Source organism: Eleutherodactylus coqui, chromosome 13, assembly GCF_035609145.1.
Source record: "Eleutherodactylus coqui strain aEleCoq1 chromosome 13, aEleCoq1.hap1, whole genome shotgun sequence".
NCBI lineage: Eukaryota > Metazoa > Chordata > Amphibia > Anura > Eleutherodactylidae > Eleutherodactylus > Eleutherodactylus coqui.
In genome coordinates this window covers 12,572,714-12,588,200 of record NC_089849.1, presented here as the reverse complement: position 1 = coordinate 12,588,200, position 15,487 = coordinate 12,572,714, and the positions used below count along the sequence as shown (strand labels likewise).

Sequence of the window (15,487 nt, the reverse complement as noted above, 5' to 3'; positions counted from 1 at the left end):
CAGCCTGCGGTCGCTTCTCTGCGCCCCAGCGCCAGCCCGCGGTCGCTTCTCTGCGCCCCAGCGCCAGCCCGCGGTCGCTTCTCTGCGCCCCAGCGCCAGCCCGCGGTCGCTTCTCTGCGCCCCAGCGCCAGCCCGCGGTCGCTTCTCTGCGCCCCAGCGCCAGCCCGCGGTCGCTTCTCTGCGCCCCAGCGCCAGCCCGCGGTCGCTTCTCTGCGCCCCAGCGCCAGCCCGCGGTCGCTTCTCTGCGCCCCAGCGCCAGCCCGCGGTCGCTTCTCTGCGCCCCAGCGCCAGCCCGCGGTCGCTTCTCTGCGCCCCAGCGCCAGCCCGCGGTCGCTTCTCTGCGCCCCAGCGCCAGCCCGCGGTCGCTTCTCTGCGCCCCAGCGCCAGCCCGCGGTCGCTTCTCTGCGCCCCAGCGCCAGCCCGCGGTCGCTTCTCTGCGCCCCAGCGCCAGCCCGCGGTCGCTTCTCTGCGCCCCAGCGCCAGCCCGCGGTCGCTTCTCTGCGCCCCAGCGCCAGCCCGCGGTCGCTTCTCTGCGCCCCAGCGCCAGCCCGCGGTCGCTTCTCTGCGCCCCAGCGCCAGCCCGCGGTCGCTTCTCTGCGCCCCAGCGCCAGCCCGCGGTCGCTTCTCTGCGCCCCAGCGCCAGCCCGCGGTCGCTTCTCTGCGCCCCAGCGCCAGCCCGCGGTCGCTTCTCTGCGCCCCAGCGCCAGCCCGCGGTCGCTTCTCTGCGCCCCAGCGCCAGCCCGCGGTCGCTTCTCTGCGCCCCAGCGCCAGCCCTCAACTTCTGCTCTGCCTTTCCGCCTCAAATCTAACACTCTTCCTCTGGGCCCCCAACTCTGAACTTAACCCTTAGCTCCCCCTCCTCTACACCCCTTTCTGCCTTCTATCAAGTTTTTTGCAGCCACCCCTGTGACTTCCTCTCGGCAGACCTGTTGGCGTGGTGATGTGGCGCTCCCTGCCTCCTCCACCCCCTCGGTAAATCCGGTTAATCCCTAATTGCCCCCTTTCTTGTGGCTCACACCCAGAGTGTCTGCTTGTCGCCCGGAGCTCGCCTTCCCTCGGAGGCACCTGTGCAGCTCTGTTACCTCCCTACAGAGAAACTCTCCAACATGCTGCCCCCCTGGGGGGAAAGTAACTCCCACCTGCGGTTCCAACTTCCTAATTATAGACTTGGCCGCCTTACAAGCCCCAAATCCCCCAACGTGTAAAAAGTTCTACTTCACGGAGAACCGAAGTGCTAATTGGCTCCACCGTTTGCTACAATGTATCGTTTATTACAACTTTGTTTCATCTTTGTTACTTTTATGGTTTTAGTTTTGTGTTGATTTTATTAGACTGAAGTTCCTTTTAATTCGGCGTTTGATGGTCCAAAAACCCGAATAATCCGGCGTTTGTGTTGGCGCAAAACTACAAAATGCGAAATGTAAGAATTGGCGCAGAAGACAAAGCGGAGACAATCAGACAGCAGATTGGCCTTTGTCCTTTCAAGTTGGTTATAAGGAGTTTTCTACCTTCATCCTATGATCCAGACCGTCTGGTAATCCGCTATCTACCGGCCGCCATTGCTGAACTAAAGGGAGTTCAGAAGTCTATGGAAGGTGCATCAAACCGCGTTCACGTACACTTGGCGAATGTATCCTTGATCAGAACGCATGCAATCGATTCATCTGTTAGGAACAGCGAGGCATATCATGCCTCATGCCTCGCTGGCAACTCTAGCAAATTGGCTAGTCTCCGTCGCGTTGAGGCGCCCGTTTCCTTTCCTCCTCCTCGTGGAGTCCGCTGGCGGTCGGGAAGAACGCGGCTCGCTATTTTCAATCTACCACGAGGATGAGCCGCCCCCTCTCTGCCGTGTATCATGTACCTCGCGCTCGCTGCTTTAATGGGCTCGGACTGTTCTATAATTCATGGCTGAACTAATCTGACCAGAGCTATCTCCGGTTAACCCTTGCCTACCTGACCGTGAAATGCGCCTGAGATTCTCCGAAGGCTTGCGTCATGTTTTATGTATATTGTTTCCTGCTGCACAAGCAATAGGAGAACTTACGGCAAGTCCGACACGGGCACAAATAAATGGCGTAACGAGATAATGGCGGCAAGGGAAAGCTGACAATACAGTGATACGACGCACATTCCCGTTCTCCCCCCTCCCCCCAATACAATAACCAGACAAGATGCGAGTTCTTGGTGGATTTAGTTTTGGTCTTCGACATATACAGCCTTTTCACGGCCCAAAACTGTATTTCCTGCATTTTTTCCCCCCTCGCCCATGGCAAGTAATAGGCGTGTTTTCTGCCAAATATCAGAAAAATAGAAAAATCGCACATGTAAATGGACCCATTGAGAACATTGGGGTCCGTTTCCTTACGGGTTTTGCGCATCTTCCAATGTGTATGGGAGACTCGCCCGTGTAAACACAGCCTAATGATCATGCCAAGATCCGGGACATTTGACTCTCCTCACCCATCCTACTCGAGGGGCGTGACGAAAGGCGGGGTTGAACCAATCTGGGCGCCGGGAGGTCACGTGTGTAGATTACATGACGTAGGCGGGGTATTTGATATCCCATGAAATTTGTAAGCAGAGGTAAATTCTAGACTCTGGGTTCTTGAACGAAAGAACCCAATGTAATTTCCATACCATGCTGCAGAATATGTTGGCACCATCTCGGAGAGTAATGAGAGTTTACATATTCGAGGTCTGGGTTGCAGTAGTCCAGGTGGGAAAGGCCAATAAGTCTTCTCAGGGCGTCATATAGCATTGGATAATCGGGAAACCAGAATAAATTGGGCACCGTATGCAAATACAGCAGCGCTCTCGCCACGCTGAGCCTGCATGTGACCGCACAACTAGGGGAAATGTTGACCAGGAAACTCTATTGCCCGCATTATCCACCATGAGACCTCGAGAGTCATTTACATTCAGCACACGCTTCGTTCTGGTGCTCATTGAGGCAGGGCAATCTGTACCCGATATGGTGACTCTTCCCTTCTCTTGCTTTAACCTCTTCCTTTCTTGCTCTCTTTCAGGTGATGACGTGACCGTGATAGAGCCGGGCAGCTCTGACAGCCGGGAGGAACGTGTAGACTTGTACTCCCAAGGAGAAGAGTCCTTACAAGGCGGGGAGCCCAATTACTTACCTCACACGCTGAGTCTGGAGAAAGACAATCACCCACGGGTCACCAGCGTCTCCAACCTGCGCAGCGCCCTCCTGAGCAAAAACAGCCTGCTGTCTCTCAAGGCCGATGTCCTGGGCGAGGAGAGTTCTTTGCTTTTCGAATACCTGCCCAAAGGTACCCACTCGCTCTCTCGTAAGTTCCTCTCTTCTTTCTCTGTCCTTCTCGTCTTTTGCTAGATCAGTGGTGCGTAGGCCAATCACAGGGGGTCTTGTCTCCATTATTAGCGGGTCCCTGGTGAACCTCTGTAGTGGACCAGTAATTCAGTAAAGGGTTTATTGGTGTTTTGGAGGTATACTCCTGATGCCTGCAGCTCCTTTCCTCCTGTTTCCCTATGACAACACTTTTCACCTTTTTTTGGTATGCAAGCTAATCGCAGGGCTCCTTGTAAGAGAACCCTTGCAAGGACCCCTGTGGTAACTGGGGGACCATTAGATGGTCACCGAGGGACCTCCTGTAACAGATCAGTCCCTTTAACTTTAGATTAAAGGGGTTATCAGTGTTTGGTGTTACAGTCCTGATGGCTGCAGCTCCTTTCTTCCTATGACAACACTTCTCAGCTTTTAGTACATCAGTGGTGTGCATTTCAATTACTGGGTCCTAGCAAGAGAATCCATCCTCCTCCAATATTAGCTGGTGTATAGCGCCAATGTTAAAGGGATTATCAGTGTTTTTGAAGTATTCTCCTAATGCCTGCAGCTCCTTTTCTGCTGTTTCCCTTTTACAACACTTCTTGTCTTTTACTAGATTTGTGGTGTGCAGGCCAAACTACAGGGGGTTCTAGTAAGCGTATCCCCTGTTCAGTATTAGTTGGTCACTGGCAGACCTTTGTAGCAGACCTACCCCTTTAATTGCAGGTTAAAGGGATTATCCGTGTTTGGGGGTATACTTCTAATGCCTGCAGCTCCTTTTCTCCTGTCTCCCTATGACAACTCTTCTTGTTTTTGCTCTGATAGCTCCATGTTCTCTTAGGGATCCAAACATCCATTCAGACCGGGTGCTCCGATGCGACTATATTGCTGCAGATGGTGAATTGGATCCACACAACCTATGACAGGGCTGAAACCAGGAAGTGTTGTCATGAGGAGGCTGCCTGCACCGTATAGAACTGTTTGTGACTCGGCTTTCCTCTCTGATCTTTAACGATGTTTGTGAGGTCATTGAGTTGCTTCATTTTAAAGTTTGGGTTTCCCCTCCCATCGTTTACTCCGCGGTTCGCCCCGTTGGGCTTCAGTGTTTGATGTGGGCGGCTCCGCTGATGGCGTCCGTGTTTAACTAGTAATTCCCTGATGACAAATAGTTATAAAATGTTTATCATTCTGCGTCTGGAATGAAAGGGTTAATGCGCCACCAGCTCTGCGGAAATGTCCGCTTCCTCTTTGCTTTTGTGGGTGGGATAATGCTGTGTGCTCTCTCCCAACTGGAAACCCAGGCTAATGCTGAGGGGCTCATGAGGCACCAGGGGCCCCGCGCCGCAGGCGTGTAGGAGTGCCAGGGACTGGCCAATGCTTCATACTGAGAACGTCGGCTGACGTGCGAGCGGTGGCTCATCTCCGTATATGAACACTTCATGTGTGAGGAGGATTTTCCCGAATAACAGGAAATCCCCTTATAGAAGTCAGCAGGTTCAAATGCAAGAAGGAAGAGCTCACGGCCCCTATATAATCCAGTATAGAATACAACGGGGGGCGGCGTATGGCCCGGCGTAGAATACAACGCGGGGCGGCGTATGGCCCGGCGTAGAATGCAACGCGGGGCGGCGTATGGCCCGGCGTAGAATGCAACGCGGGGCGGCGTATGGCCCGGCGTAGAATGCAACGCGGGGCGGCGTATGGCCCGGCGTAGGATGCAACGCGGGGCGGCGTATGGCCCGGCGTAGGATGCAACGCGGGGCGGCGTATGGCCCGGCGTAGGATGCAACGCGGGGCGGCGTATGGCCCGGCGTAGGATGCAACGCGGGGCGGCGTATGGCCCGGCGTAGGATGCAACGCGGGGCGGCGTATGGCCCGGCGTAGGATGCAACGCGGGGCGGCGTATGGCCCGGCGTAGGATGCAACGCGGGGCGGCGTATGGCCCGGCGTAGGATGCAACGCGGGGCGGCGTATGGCCCGGCGTAGGATGCAACGCGGGGCGGCGTATGGCCCGGCGTAGGATGCAACGCGGGGCGGCGTGTGGCCCAGTATGCAGATACTGACATGGGATGTAATGGGTCCTCCCTTTTGGCTGTAAGCGGGGAGGTATAAAGACATGATGGTCGCCCCCTGGCTGCAGGTGAGCGTGCGGCAGCGCAAGCTGACCTCCGTATCCCGTCCAACTACATGAAGAGAGGCAGTGACTCTCCACTTCCTCCTGGCTGTAAGCATGAGGTAGCCGCAGGTGGTGGTCCTCCTCCCTCTTCCCGGCTGCATGTCAAGAGTGACCTCCATTTTTGCTCTATGACCCGACTAGTCGGCTGCACGGTGACTTCCCTCTTGGCTTTATGCAAGGAGGCGGTGGCTGTATGCAAGCTGGACGTTCCCCCTCCCCTACGCTTTCCCTTGGCTGCATGGCTAGAGGCGGCAATGCAAAGTGACCCCCCCCCCCCCCCATACCTGGCCGCATGAAGGGAAGTGGCAGTCTATGGTGGCGCTATGTGGGGGGGGGACTGCTTTCCTGACCCCACCCTTGGCTGTATGCAGGAAGGTGATGGCTCCATTGATTTTATGGCGGGAGGTGGCTACACAAGGTGACCCTTCCCCTCTTGACTGCATGGATGAAGCAGCTGCAGAAGGGGACTCCCATCCACCTTCCTGGCTGTATGGAGGGATATGGCAGTCTAGGGTGACCTCCTTTTTGCTGTATGTAGGCGGGTGGCTCCCGTGACAGCACCTGTGGCTGCATGCAGGGAGGCGGTGGCACATGGTGGCCCCCTATATGGCTGCATGCAGGGAGGCGGTGGCACATGGTGGCCCCCCGGGCTCGCTCCTTGCATTGCAGCCATCCTGTCCGGTTATCTGAGGACACTGATTAGGCCGGCGCGGTGTGTGATGTCAGACATGGCATCGGGCAGAAGATGGGAGGGGGAGGGGATGTCTTGATGTATTACTGGAAAGCTCCAAGACAATGAGTATTAAAGGGTCAGTCTGTACACGTGGGCCAGGTCTGCTCAGCAGCGCTACAGTACTGTACTATATACAATGCATGTGTGGCGTGTTCCGGTATTGCAGTTGACCCTGATCCGCCTCCCTCTCCTGCAGTGAACGAGTTCACGGTTATCCGGAAGAAGTTCAAGTGTCCGTATTGCAGCTTCTCCGCCATGCACCAGTGCATCCTGAAGAGACACATGCGGTCGCACACAGGGGAGCGGCCGTATCCCTGCGAGATCTGCGGGAAGAAGTTTACAAGGAGGGAGCACATGAAGCGCCACACACTGGTAAGAGGGGGAATTGAGCGGCGGGCTGTTGTCCCTGCTGCATGCTTATGGATGTTTATATTGTACGGTATGAGGCGGAATGTTGGAAGTGCTCATTATTCTATAATGTGAGAGCAGCCCCCCCCCCCCCCCCCCACCAGGAGAAGTGTATGTAAATACTTGTTGATAGGAGCAGTATTATAGTAGTTATATTCTTGTATATAGCAGTATTATAGTAGTTATATTCTTGTACATAGGAGCAGTATTATAGTAGTTATATTATTGTACATAGGGAGCAGTATTATAGTAGTTATATTCTTGTACATAGGAGCAGTATTATAGTAGTTATATTCTTGTACATAGGGGGCAGTATTATAGTAGTTATATTCTCATACATAGGGAGCAGTATTGTAGTAGTTATATTCTTGTACATAGGGGGCAGTATTATAGTAGTTATATTCTTGTACATAGGGGGCAGTATTATAGTAGTTATATTCTTGTACATAGGGAGCAGTATTATAGTAGTTATATTCTTGTACATAGGGGGCAGTATTATAGTAGTTATATTCTTGAACATAGGGGCAGTATTATAGTAGTTATATTCTTGTACATAGGGGGCAGTATTATAGTAGTTATTTTCTTGTACATAGGGGGGCAGTATTATAGTAGTTATTTTCTTGTACATAGGGGGCGGTATTAGAGCAGTTATTTTCTTGTACATAGGGGGCGGTATTAGAGCAGTTATTTTCTTGTACATAGGGGGCGGTATTAGAGCAGTTATTTTCTTGTACATAGGGGGCGGTATTGGAGCAGGTATATTCTTGTACATAGGGGCAGTATTATAGTAGTTATATTCTTGTACGTAGGGGGCGGTATTAGAGTAGTTATATTCTTGTACATAGGGGGCGGTATTGGGGTATATTCACAAGTAACAATCACTTTCTTGAGCCAAAACACGTGTCCTCTCACCCCTCTCTTCCGGGCAGGTAGTATATGGTGTATTATTCAGCAGGGGGTGACAGTGAGTAGAGGAACAATCCCGCAGTGTAAGTGGAATGCGACATCTTTGCTCCATCTCTGATTATCAGATCAATAGTGACTGAAATGAGGAGAAAAAAAGTTAGCAAGGAACAAACTAATGTTAACCCTTAATTTGCTGCTTTGCTGAGTGCTCAGTATGTGGCCCCGTTTTCCACTAATGGTGCAGGAAGCAGCTGCCCGGCACGGCCTACTTCCAGCCTTTTGGTCTCAGATTTTAGGTCACTGGGAGGAAATGGTCAAAACCCTTCAATTTGGGCTCGGTGCAGCTCTGCAACCTCATCGAGCAATCCTCTGTCTAGCTGCCTTGCACAATAGGACACATCCTTACTGCGCCGCTTGTCAGGCTCGCGGGATGCGTCGGCCCACGTTCCCAGGAGGCTCCGCCGCCATCTGTACCTCCTGCAATCACTCGTTTCCTCGGCTGCAGTTTTTATTGCACTTCAGCCCTTTTGCACAAGTATTTGCACTCGGGGGCTCTGGTGCAAGTCATCTAGATATGTGACCCTTGAAATTCGGCTGCTGTTTCCATGGCAACCGGACAGTCACGATTTTTATGAGCTACTATGGTTATATGGTCAGCGTCTCGTTCATTGTGCAATTAAAAATCCCTCATTATGAGCCGTGTTCATGTCTGGCCATACAGAGTCCCGTTATTACGGAGGAGTCGGCGACCGGGCGGTTGTCTCTACATCATTATAATCGCAAATCATCTGCCACATTATATCCTCGACCCTACAGGGGCCCCCTGGGGCCAACTGTGGACCGAGGATGTACAACGCATGACAGCAAACCCAGCAGCCCCGACATGGGTATTACTTCAGCATGTGTCCGCGTCAAAGAAGCGGTGAAGAAGCAATGTCCCAAACGAGAAGAAGCCTTGTTACTGCATTCAGAATCTGGTAAAATGGAGAATCGGCTCGTGTTTTCTCGCACCAGTATTCAGTCCGGTAACGAGGTCTGTGGCGTACCGCGCATTTTTCTGAGCGTTTCGGTATTTACGTGGTCACGATGGATTCGATGCCCTGGCTGTGGGCACCCGTCAACGAGCGTAATTAGAAGCGAGCCACATGGAGATGTTCCTATAAGCTTCCACTGGAATTATCGCAGTACCAGATGCTACAATTATGGGGTGCGAAGTACGCTCATTACGCCGTAAAAAAAGTGGAACATACAAACTCCCTGAACGCCATTGGGCGGCTCCCAGGCAAGGCCGAAAATCCAAGGCCCAGCAAATGGATGACCGTAATTCGGAGGAGCGCGGTTTCCAGGTACAAGTCGTCCACAGTTGTTTCTCCGGCGTCTCATCAGTTTGGGCTATGTCCCCGGCCGGCCGTTTGAGCCTCTGGAAGGGCCGGCAACAGACTTCCTGCATGTCATTTTTGCAATCTATTACCGTTTTTCGTTCAAAATCCCTTCCTTCAGCGTCGCTTTTGTTTGCTTCAGTGATGCATCTTATGCGCGGAGATGCAGAACGGCTAAAGCGGCCCTTATGGAAATTTTGGTACGTGATTTTCCACCGCGGCCCGAAGGAGCGCAACTCTGTTTTTGTGATGCCGCACGGATTTTGCCGGCCTGATTTTTTCGCACTATGTACGGCGACATCCTTCATAGTCTTTTCCGCCGTTCGCGCGACACTTTGTTGCTGGATGAGCAGCACCGCGGCATCCATTGGTTCCCAGCAAGCATTGCTGCTGCTCAAGATGCTCATTAGAAAGGAGCGAGTATAAGCAAACGGCGCAGCGGATTCTTCCATAGCGATCATAGCCCAAAATGCAAACATACCAGCCATGATCTAATCAGTACAAATGATCTGAAAACAGTCTTTGTTGTCCCTAGCAACCAAGCAATCGGGTGCTAGATCAGCTTCGTTGCTAGGGGCAACAAGGACTGTTTTCGTAAGTCACAGCTGACCTCCCATTTTACCATAGACACATGCTGTAGTAATACCCCTAACCTGAGTGGGATGCATAAGGGGTCGGCATTGTATATTGCACCCCGTTAGTCTCTCTCTGCCTGTTGCACCCCCCCCGTTACGGTGGCTCTGTTTCTGCCTGTTGCACCCCCGTTACGGTGGCTCTGTCTCTGCCTGTTGCACCCCCCGTTACGGTGGCTCTGTCTCTGCCTGTTGCACCCCCCGTTACGGTGGCTCTGTCTCTGCCTGTTGCACCCCCCGTTACGGTGGCTCTGTCTCTGCCTGTTCCCCCCCCCCCCCCCCCCCCGTTACGGTGGCTCTGTCTCTGCCTCTTGCACCCCCCGTTACGGTGGCTCTGCCTCTTGCACCCCCCGTTACGGTGGCTCTGCCTCTTGCACACCCCCCCCCCCCCCCGTTACGGTGGCTCTGCCTCCTGCACCCCCCGTTACGGTGGCTCTGCCTCCTGCACCCCCCGTTACGGTGGCTCTGCCTCCTGCACCCCCCGTTACGGTGGCTCTGCCTCCTGCACCCCGCCGTTACGGTGGCTCTGCCCCTTGCACCCCGCCGTTACGGTGGCTCTGCCCCTTGCACCCCCCGTTACGGTGGCTCTGCCCCTTGCACCCCCCGTTACGGTGGCTCTGCCCCTTGCACCCCCCGTTACGGTGGCTCTGCCCCTTGCACCCCCCGTTACGGTGGCTCTGCCCCTTGCACCCCCCGTTACGGTGGCTGGCTCGCTCTGTCTCCCCCCCCCGTTAGGGTGTGTGTCTCTCTCTGCCTCTTGCACCCCACCCCCCCGTTAGGGTGTGTGTCTCTCTCTGCCTCTTGCACCCCCCCCCCCCCCCGTTAGGGTGTGTGTCTCGCTCTGCCTCTTGCACCCCCCCCCCCCATTAGGGTGTGTGTCTCGCTCTGCCTCTTGCACCCCCCCCCCCCCCCCCCGTTAGGGTGTGTGTCTCTCTCTGCCTCTTGCACCCCCCCCCCCCCCATTAGGGTGTGTGTCTCGCTCTGCCTCTTGCACCCCCCCCCCCCCCGTTAGGGTGTGTGTCTCTCTCTGCCTCTTGCACCCCACCCCCCCGTTAGGGTGTGTGTCTCTCTCTGCCTCTTGCACCCCCCCCCCCATTAGGGTGTGTGTCTCGCTCTGCCTCTTGCACCCCCCCCCCCCCCCGTTAGGGTGTGTGTCTCTCTCTGCCTCTTGCACCCCCCCCCCCCATTAGGGTGTGTGTCTCGCTCTGCCTCTTGCACCCCCACCCCCCCGTTAGGGTGTGTGTCTCTCTCTGCCTCTTGCACCCCCGTTAGGGTGTGTGTCTCTCTCTGCCTCTTGCACCCCCCGTTAGGGTGTGTGTCTCTCTCTGCCTCTTGCACCCCCGTTAGGGTGTGTGTCTCTCTCTGCCTCTTGCACCCCCCGTTAGGGTGTGTGTCTCTCTCTGCCTCTTGCACCCCCCGTTACGGTGTGTGTCTCTCTCTGCCTGTCGCGAGCCCCCCGTTATGGTGTCTCTGCATTGCACTGGGGACTCATGACCCCTCCTCCTCCTGTGTTGCATGGAGTGTGATATAACCTGCATGCACCCCCCGGTTACTCAGGATATCACTCACATCCACCCACGTTACCCTGCGGAGGATGCATGACATATAATACAGGATCCTTTCTGGGTCACCGGCTCTGAAGCTTCGTGGTCCCTTATTGTAAGTAGAGACTTCGCAGAAGCGAGCCGGTGACTGGGACCGGTCTGACCATTTCCTCCTCACTGACCTACAACCCGCCATGTCCAAGGCCTGAAAATGGGTCATTGCTGGCCGCTGCTTCCTGTTTAGCAGATGGGTCACATGGAGACGCTGCCATATCCTGTGCAGCACTCTAGGGGGCTCCACCGCTCGCACATCATGCAGGAAGTCTGAACAGACCCATTTTTAATCATGCTTGTGCCCACGGAGACTGCCGGGCATCGGAGTGGATCTGCCCCCCTATTGTTTGTGTGGAGAGAAACCGGGGTGGTTCTAGTAAACTGAAGGCCTCATAAAAGTGCCACGCCCCTTTAACCCCTTCGTGACCGCAATATGCCTTTTTACTGATATCCCTAATGGGCTTTAAACCTGCACATACATCTCTTTAAGGCGGTGGCTCGGTTGACTACGGACAGCCAGGCTCCTGCTCAAACAGCCAGATGCTAAGAAACCTCAGCTGCTGGTATTTTAACCCCTTACCTGCCGCAATCTATGGCAACTGCAGCATCTAAGATGATGGGGAGGAGGCTCTTTCTATCACCCATCCACACCATGCAGTGGGATTGCAGTGTATTATTGGGTTTCCATGGTAGCTAGAAGCCTGACAAAGGCCACCCTGTCTGCCATGTAACTCAGCCTATTAGGCCCCACCTCCCAGTCTAATAAACTGCTCTCATAGGCTTAGTAGAATGCACTACATAAGTAATGCAGTGTACTATCACAGCCGTCTGAATGCTGAGATCTTTAAGTTTCCTCCGTGGACTAAATTGAGTCAAAAAAGCTCAGTTTTAATTTAAAGTAAAAAAAAAAAAAAAGTTTAAAAAATAAATAAATTTCCCCCCAAAGACCTGATTTTTTTAAATGGATAAGATACAAATTTTTATTTTTTTAAAGTAGCACAAGTGGTATCACCAGGTCCGTAACGACTCGGACAGTGACGATAATTTATTTAGCGCACATGGTGAACACTGTAACGCTAGAATTGTTTTTGGTTTGTTTGCTTCCTGAAAAAATGTAGTTTTTGAGGTCCATGTGACTTCTGGATTGGCTTTTTATTACAACTCTTCCTGCAAAAAACAAGCCCTTAAAGAGCTCTGAGGCCGGAAAAGTAAAAAGGGCCCTTAGGCCCCCGGCACACAGGCGGAAATTCCACAGTGGGATTTCCCGCAGAATTTCTGCCCGTGGAAGCTGCCATAGGATTGCATTAGAAAACGCAATCCTAGGCAGACGGCCGCGATTTGTCCGCGTGAAATCACACGCAGAAAACACATCGTGGCGTGTTCTATTTCTGTGCGGGTCTCATAGAGCCCCACACAGATGTCAGTAATGAGGGGCCGGCTCCGCTCTGCGCATGCGACTGATGGCTGGCAGCCAGCGCATCGGAGCAGGTGAGACCCGCACAGGTCCCTGCAGGGGCGCGGTTCGGATCTTGCTGCGAGAATTCTGCAGGCGGCCTTGGAATGCAGCGATGCCGAGTCAGTTGTTTTCTCTTTCAAAACATGTGGTTTTTTTTGTAAAAGTAGTAAAAAAAATCTAAAAATAAAAAATGCAAAAAAAAGTTCTACACCCCATTATATGGACCCCGGAGTGCGGCCATTAAAATATACAACTCCTCCCACAAACGAGCCCCATGCGGCTGTCAGCGGGTTATGGCTCTCGCAATGCGACGATGAAAATCGCTTGTTCCTTTTAAGGTTCCAAATAGGCCGGTCACGAAGGGGTTAACTGCGAGGCGTCGCTTGCAGCAGGTGCTTTAAGGATGTCTCCTCTTTACATATAATACAAGTTCTGAGTCTTCGGAGGAATCCTGTTCTCGGAAGGACGCGACCCAGTAACACCGTTCCCAAACTGGAGGAGTTATTAATATCCGCGCGGCCTGATTCCTGCGCTTCGGGGCGACGGCCATTTATAAAACGGGATATATGCTGAATAATAATATATCATTTATATCCGCCTTACCCTGGGAGGAAGTCTGGTGCTCGGTGTCGCCCCCTGCTGACTGCTGCTCGGGTGTAGGGCGCTCTTACATGGGACGTCTCTCGCTCTTATGAGTGGAGGCGGACCGCGCTGGAGATGCCTTCTCCGTTATCTGTCGCCATTCGCTGCGAACAGGCAGTTGTGCATCGATGACGAAAAGTCGGTCATTAGTCATTTCAGTGAGCAGCTCCTCACTCGGTATGCTGTTGGCTGCCACTCCTGCTTCAGACGACTATCGCTGGGAAGTGTTTGTTTGAATGATTTTTTTTTTTTTTTTTTTTGGTCGACAGTCGGCCCGTGTAAAAGTCCTCTCTGCTCAGGATTGTTGATGCTCATCAAAACCATTAAGTCCTGACTAAATAAATCTTTAATGTGCTTATAATACTAAATATAGGTCCTATAAAAATACCGCCGCCCCGGTGCAGCAGAGCAGCGCTCCTCTGACGCCGCCCCGGTGCAGCAGAGCAGCGCTCCTCTGACGCCGCCCCGGTGCAGCAGAGCAGCGCTCCTCTGACGCCGCCCCGGTGCAGCAGAGCAGCGCTCCTCTGACGCCGCCCCGGTGCAGCAGAGCAGCGCTCCTCTGACGCCGCCCCGGTGCAGCAGAGCAGCGCTCCTCTGACGCCGCCCCGGTGCAGCAGAGCAGCGCTCCTCTGACGCCGCCCCGGTGCAGCAGAGCAGCGCTCCTCTGACGCCGCCCCGGTGCAGCAGAGCAGCGCTCCTCTGACGCCGCCCCGGTGCAGCAGAGCAGCGCTCCTCTGACGCCGCCCCCTATGGATAGAAATATGGCGCTTACTATCTCACTACTGCTGTCCTATAGTGATATAACAATGATGTACTTGAATAGGAAGGCGTGGATGTGCTACCAGGTGGTACTACTCATGAGTGCCTGGGGGCCCCGGAACATGGATTTTGATTGTGTTGTGGCCCCTGCAAAGTTGAAGAGCAACAGAAATCCGCTTTCTGTGTTTTAAGTCCTGTGGGACCGCAGCTATGACTGAAGTAAGGGAACATAATTACTGATAGTATGGCTTGTGCGAATGTGTACTCAAAAGGAGGCCCAACGCAGGTCGGCACCCGAATCTCCTGCACACTACTTCCTGAATGATCCGTCCCCATCATAGCAGAAGGAGACGCCTTCAAGAGACGTGGAAAGAGGATTTCTGCTTCTCACATGCTGATCTTCAACTTTGCAATTAGGTTTTACTCTCTTACAGGGGCCAAAACGCAAGGTTTGAAATCTATGTTCCGGGGCCCCCAGGGGCCATATAATCATGTACTACATCCATGTCTTCCTATTCAGGTACGCTGCTGTTATTTCAGTATAGGACACCGGTATGGAGAGAGTGATGGATCTGGATTTTTGACTACATGCTGTGTAGGAGAGTGATTAGTCTTCTAGATTAGCTCCTTCACTTCTGCTAGTTTATACCTTCTCTACGCTCTTCTACCAGAAGTTATTGGACACCTGAACAAGAATCAAAAGTAGTCTTTTATTGCCATATGCTAATACTTACTGCGGCTCCTTTGGCCCTAATGACATCAGATACTCTCCATGGCATACTACTACTAACCTCTGATACATTCAGCTGGTATTTCCCTCCACTCATCCTGCAAACATCTAGTGAGGTTTCTCAAAGAAGATGCATCGGTCCGTCTACATTGGGGCAATGAACGTCGTCATTGGACATTTGAACAACGGAAGAACGCTCTATGGAGTGATGAATCGCGCTACTCAATCTTCACATCTGATGGAGATACCTGTGTGTGGAAGCAGCTTGGGAATAGTCTTTTGCCCTGAGTGTCTTGTGCCAACAGTTACATACGGCGGAGGTTCTGTTGAGTTACATAGCATGGTCTCAGTCTGTTGGTTGTAATGACGAGCCATGAACACTGAGGTGTACCTTAAATTCTAGACAATAATGTGCTGCTGACAATGTGGCAATACTCTGGGAATGGTCGGCCATACTTACAACCAGACAACACGCCTTGTCACAAATACAACGCCATTTCCCATTGGTTTTGAGGATATGGATGTTACACGATTGCACCGGCCTGCATGGAGTCCCGACTTGAACCCTATTGAGCATCTGTGGAATGAACTGGAATGTTAGGTCAGGAAATATAAAAAGCGTCCATCTTCTTAGAGAGAACTTACAGACATTTGCAGGTTGAATGGAGGGAAGCAGCAGCTGAAGTGCATGACATGTAGAAAAAAAATATGCCACGAAGAGTTTCCAATGTCATTAGGGCCAAAGGAGCCGCAGTCAGTATTAA

At 53.0% G+C, this 15,487-nt stretch overlaps 1 protein-coding gene across 3 annotated transcripts in view; it reads left to right on the top strand.

Moving 5' to 3' along the window:
• Window positions 1–15,487, top strand: part of ZBTB46 (zinc finger and BTB domain containing 46) — a 38,630-nt gene that overhangs the window by 19,492 nt on the left and 3,651 nt on the right. For 2 of the 3 annotated variants that reach the window (XM_066587815.1, XM_066587816.1), the window contains exons 4-5: window positions 3,027–3,308; window positions 6,410–6,585. In XM_066587815.1, the coding sequence (XP_066443912.1) occupies window positions 3,027–3,308; window positions 6,410–6,585 (458 nt within the window). The remainder of the gene's footprint in view (window positions 1–3,026; window positions 3,309–6,409; window positions 6,586–15,487) is intronic. The other variant, XM_066587817.1, reaches the window with a different exon arrangement.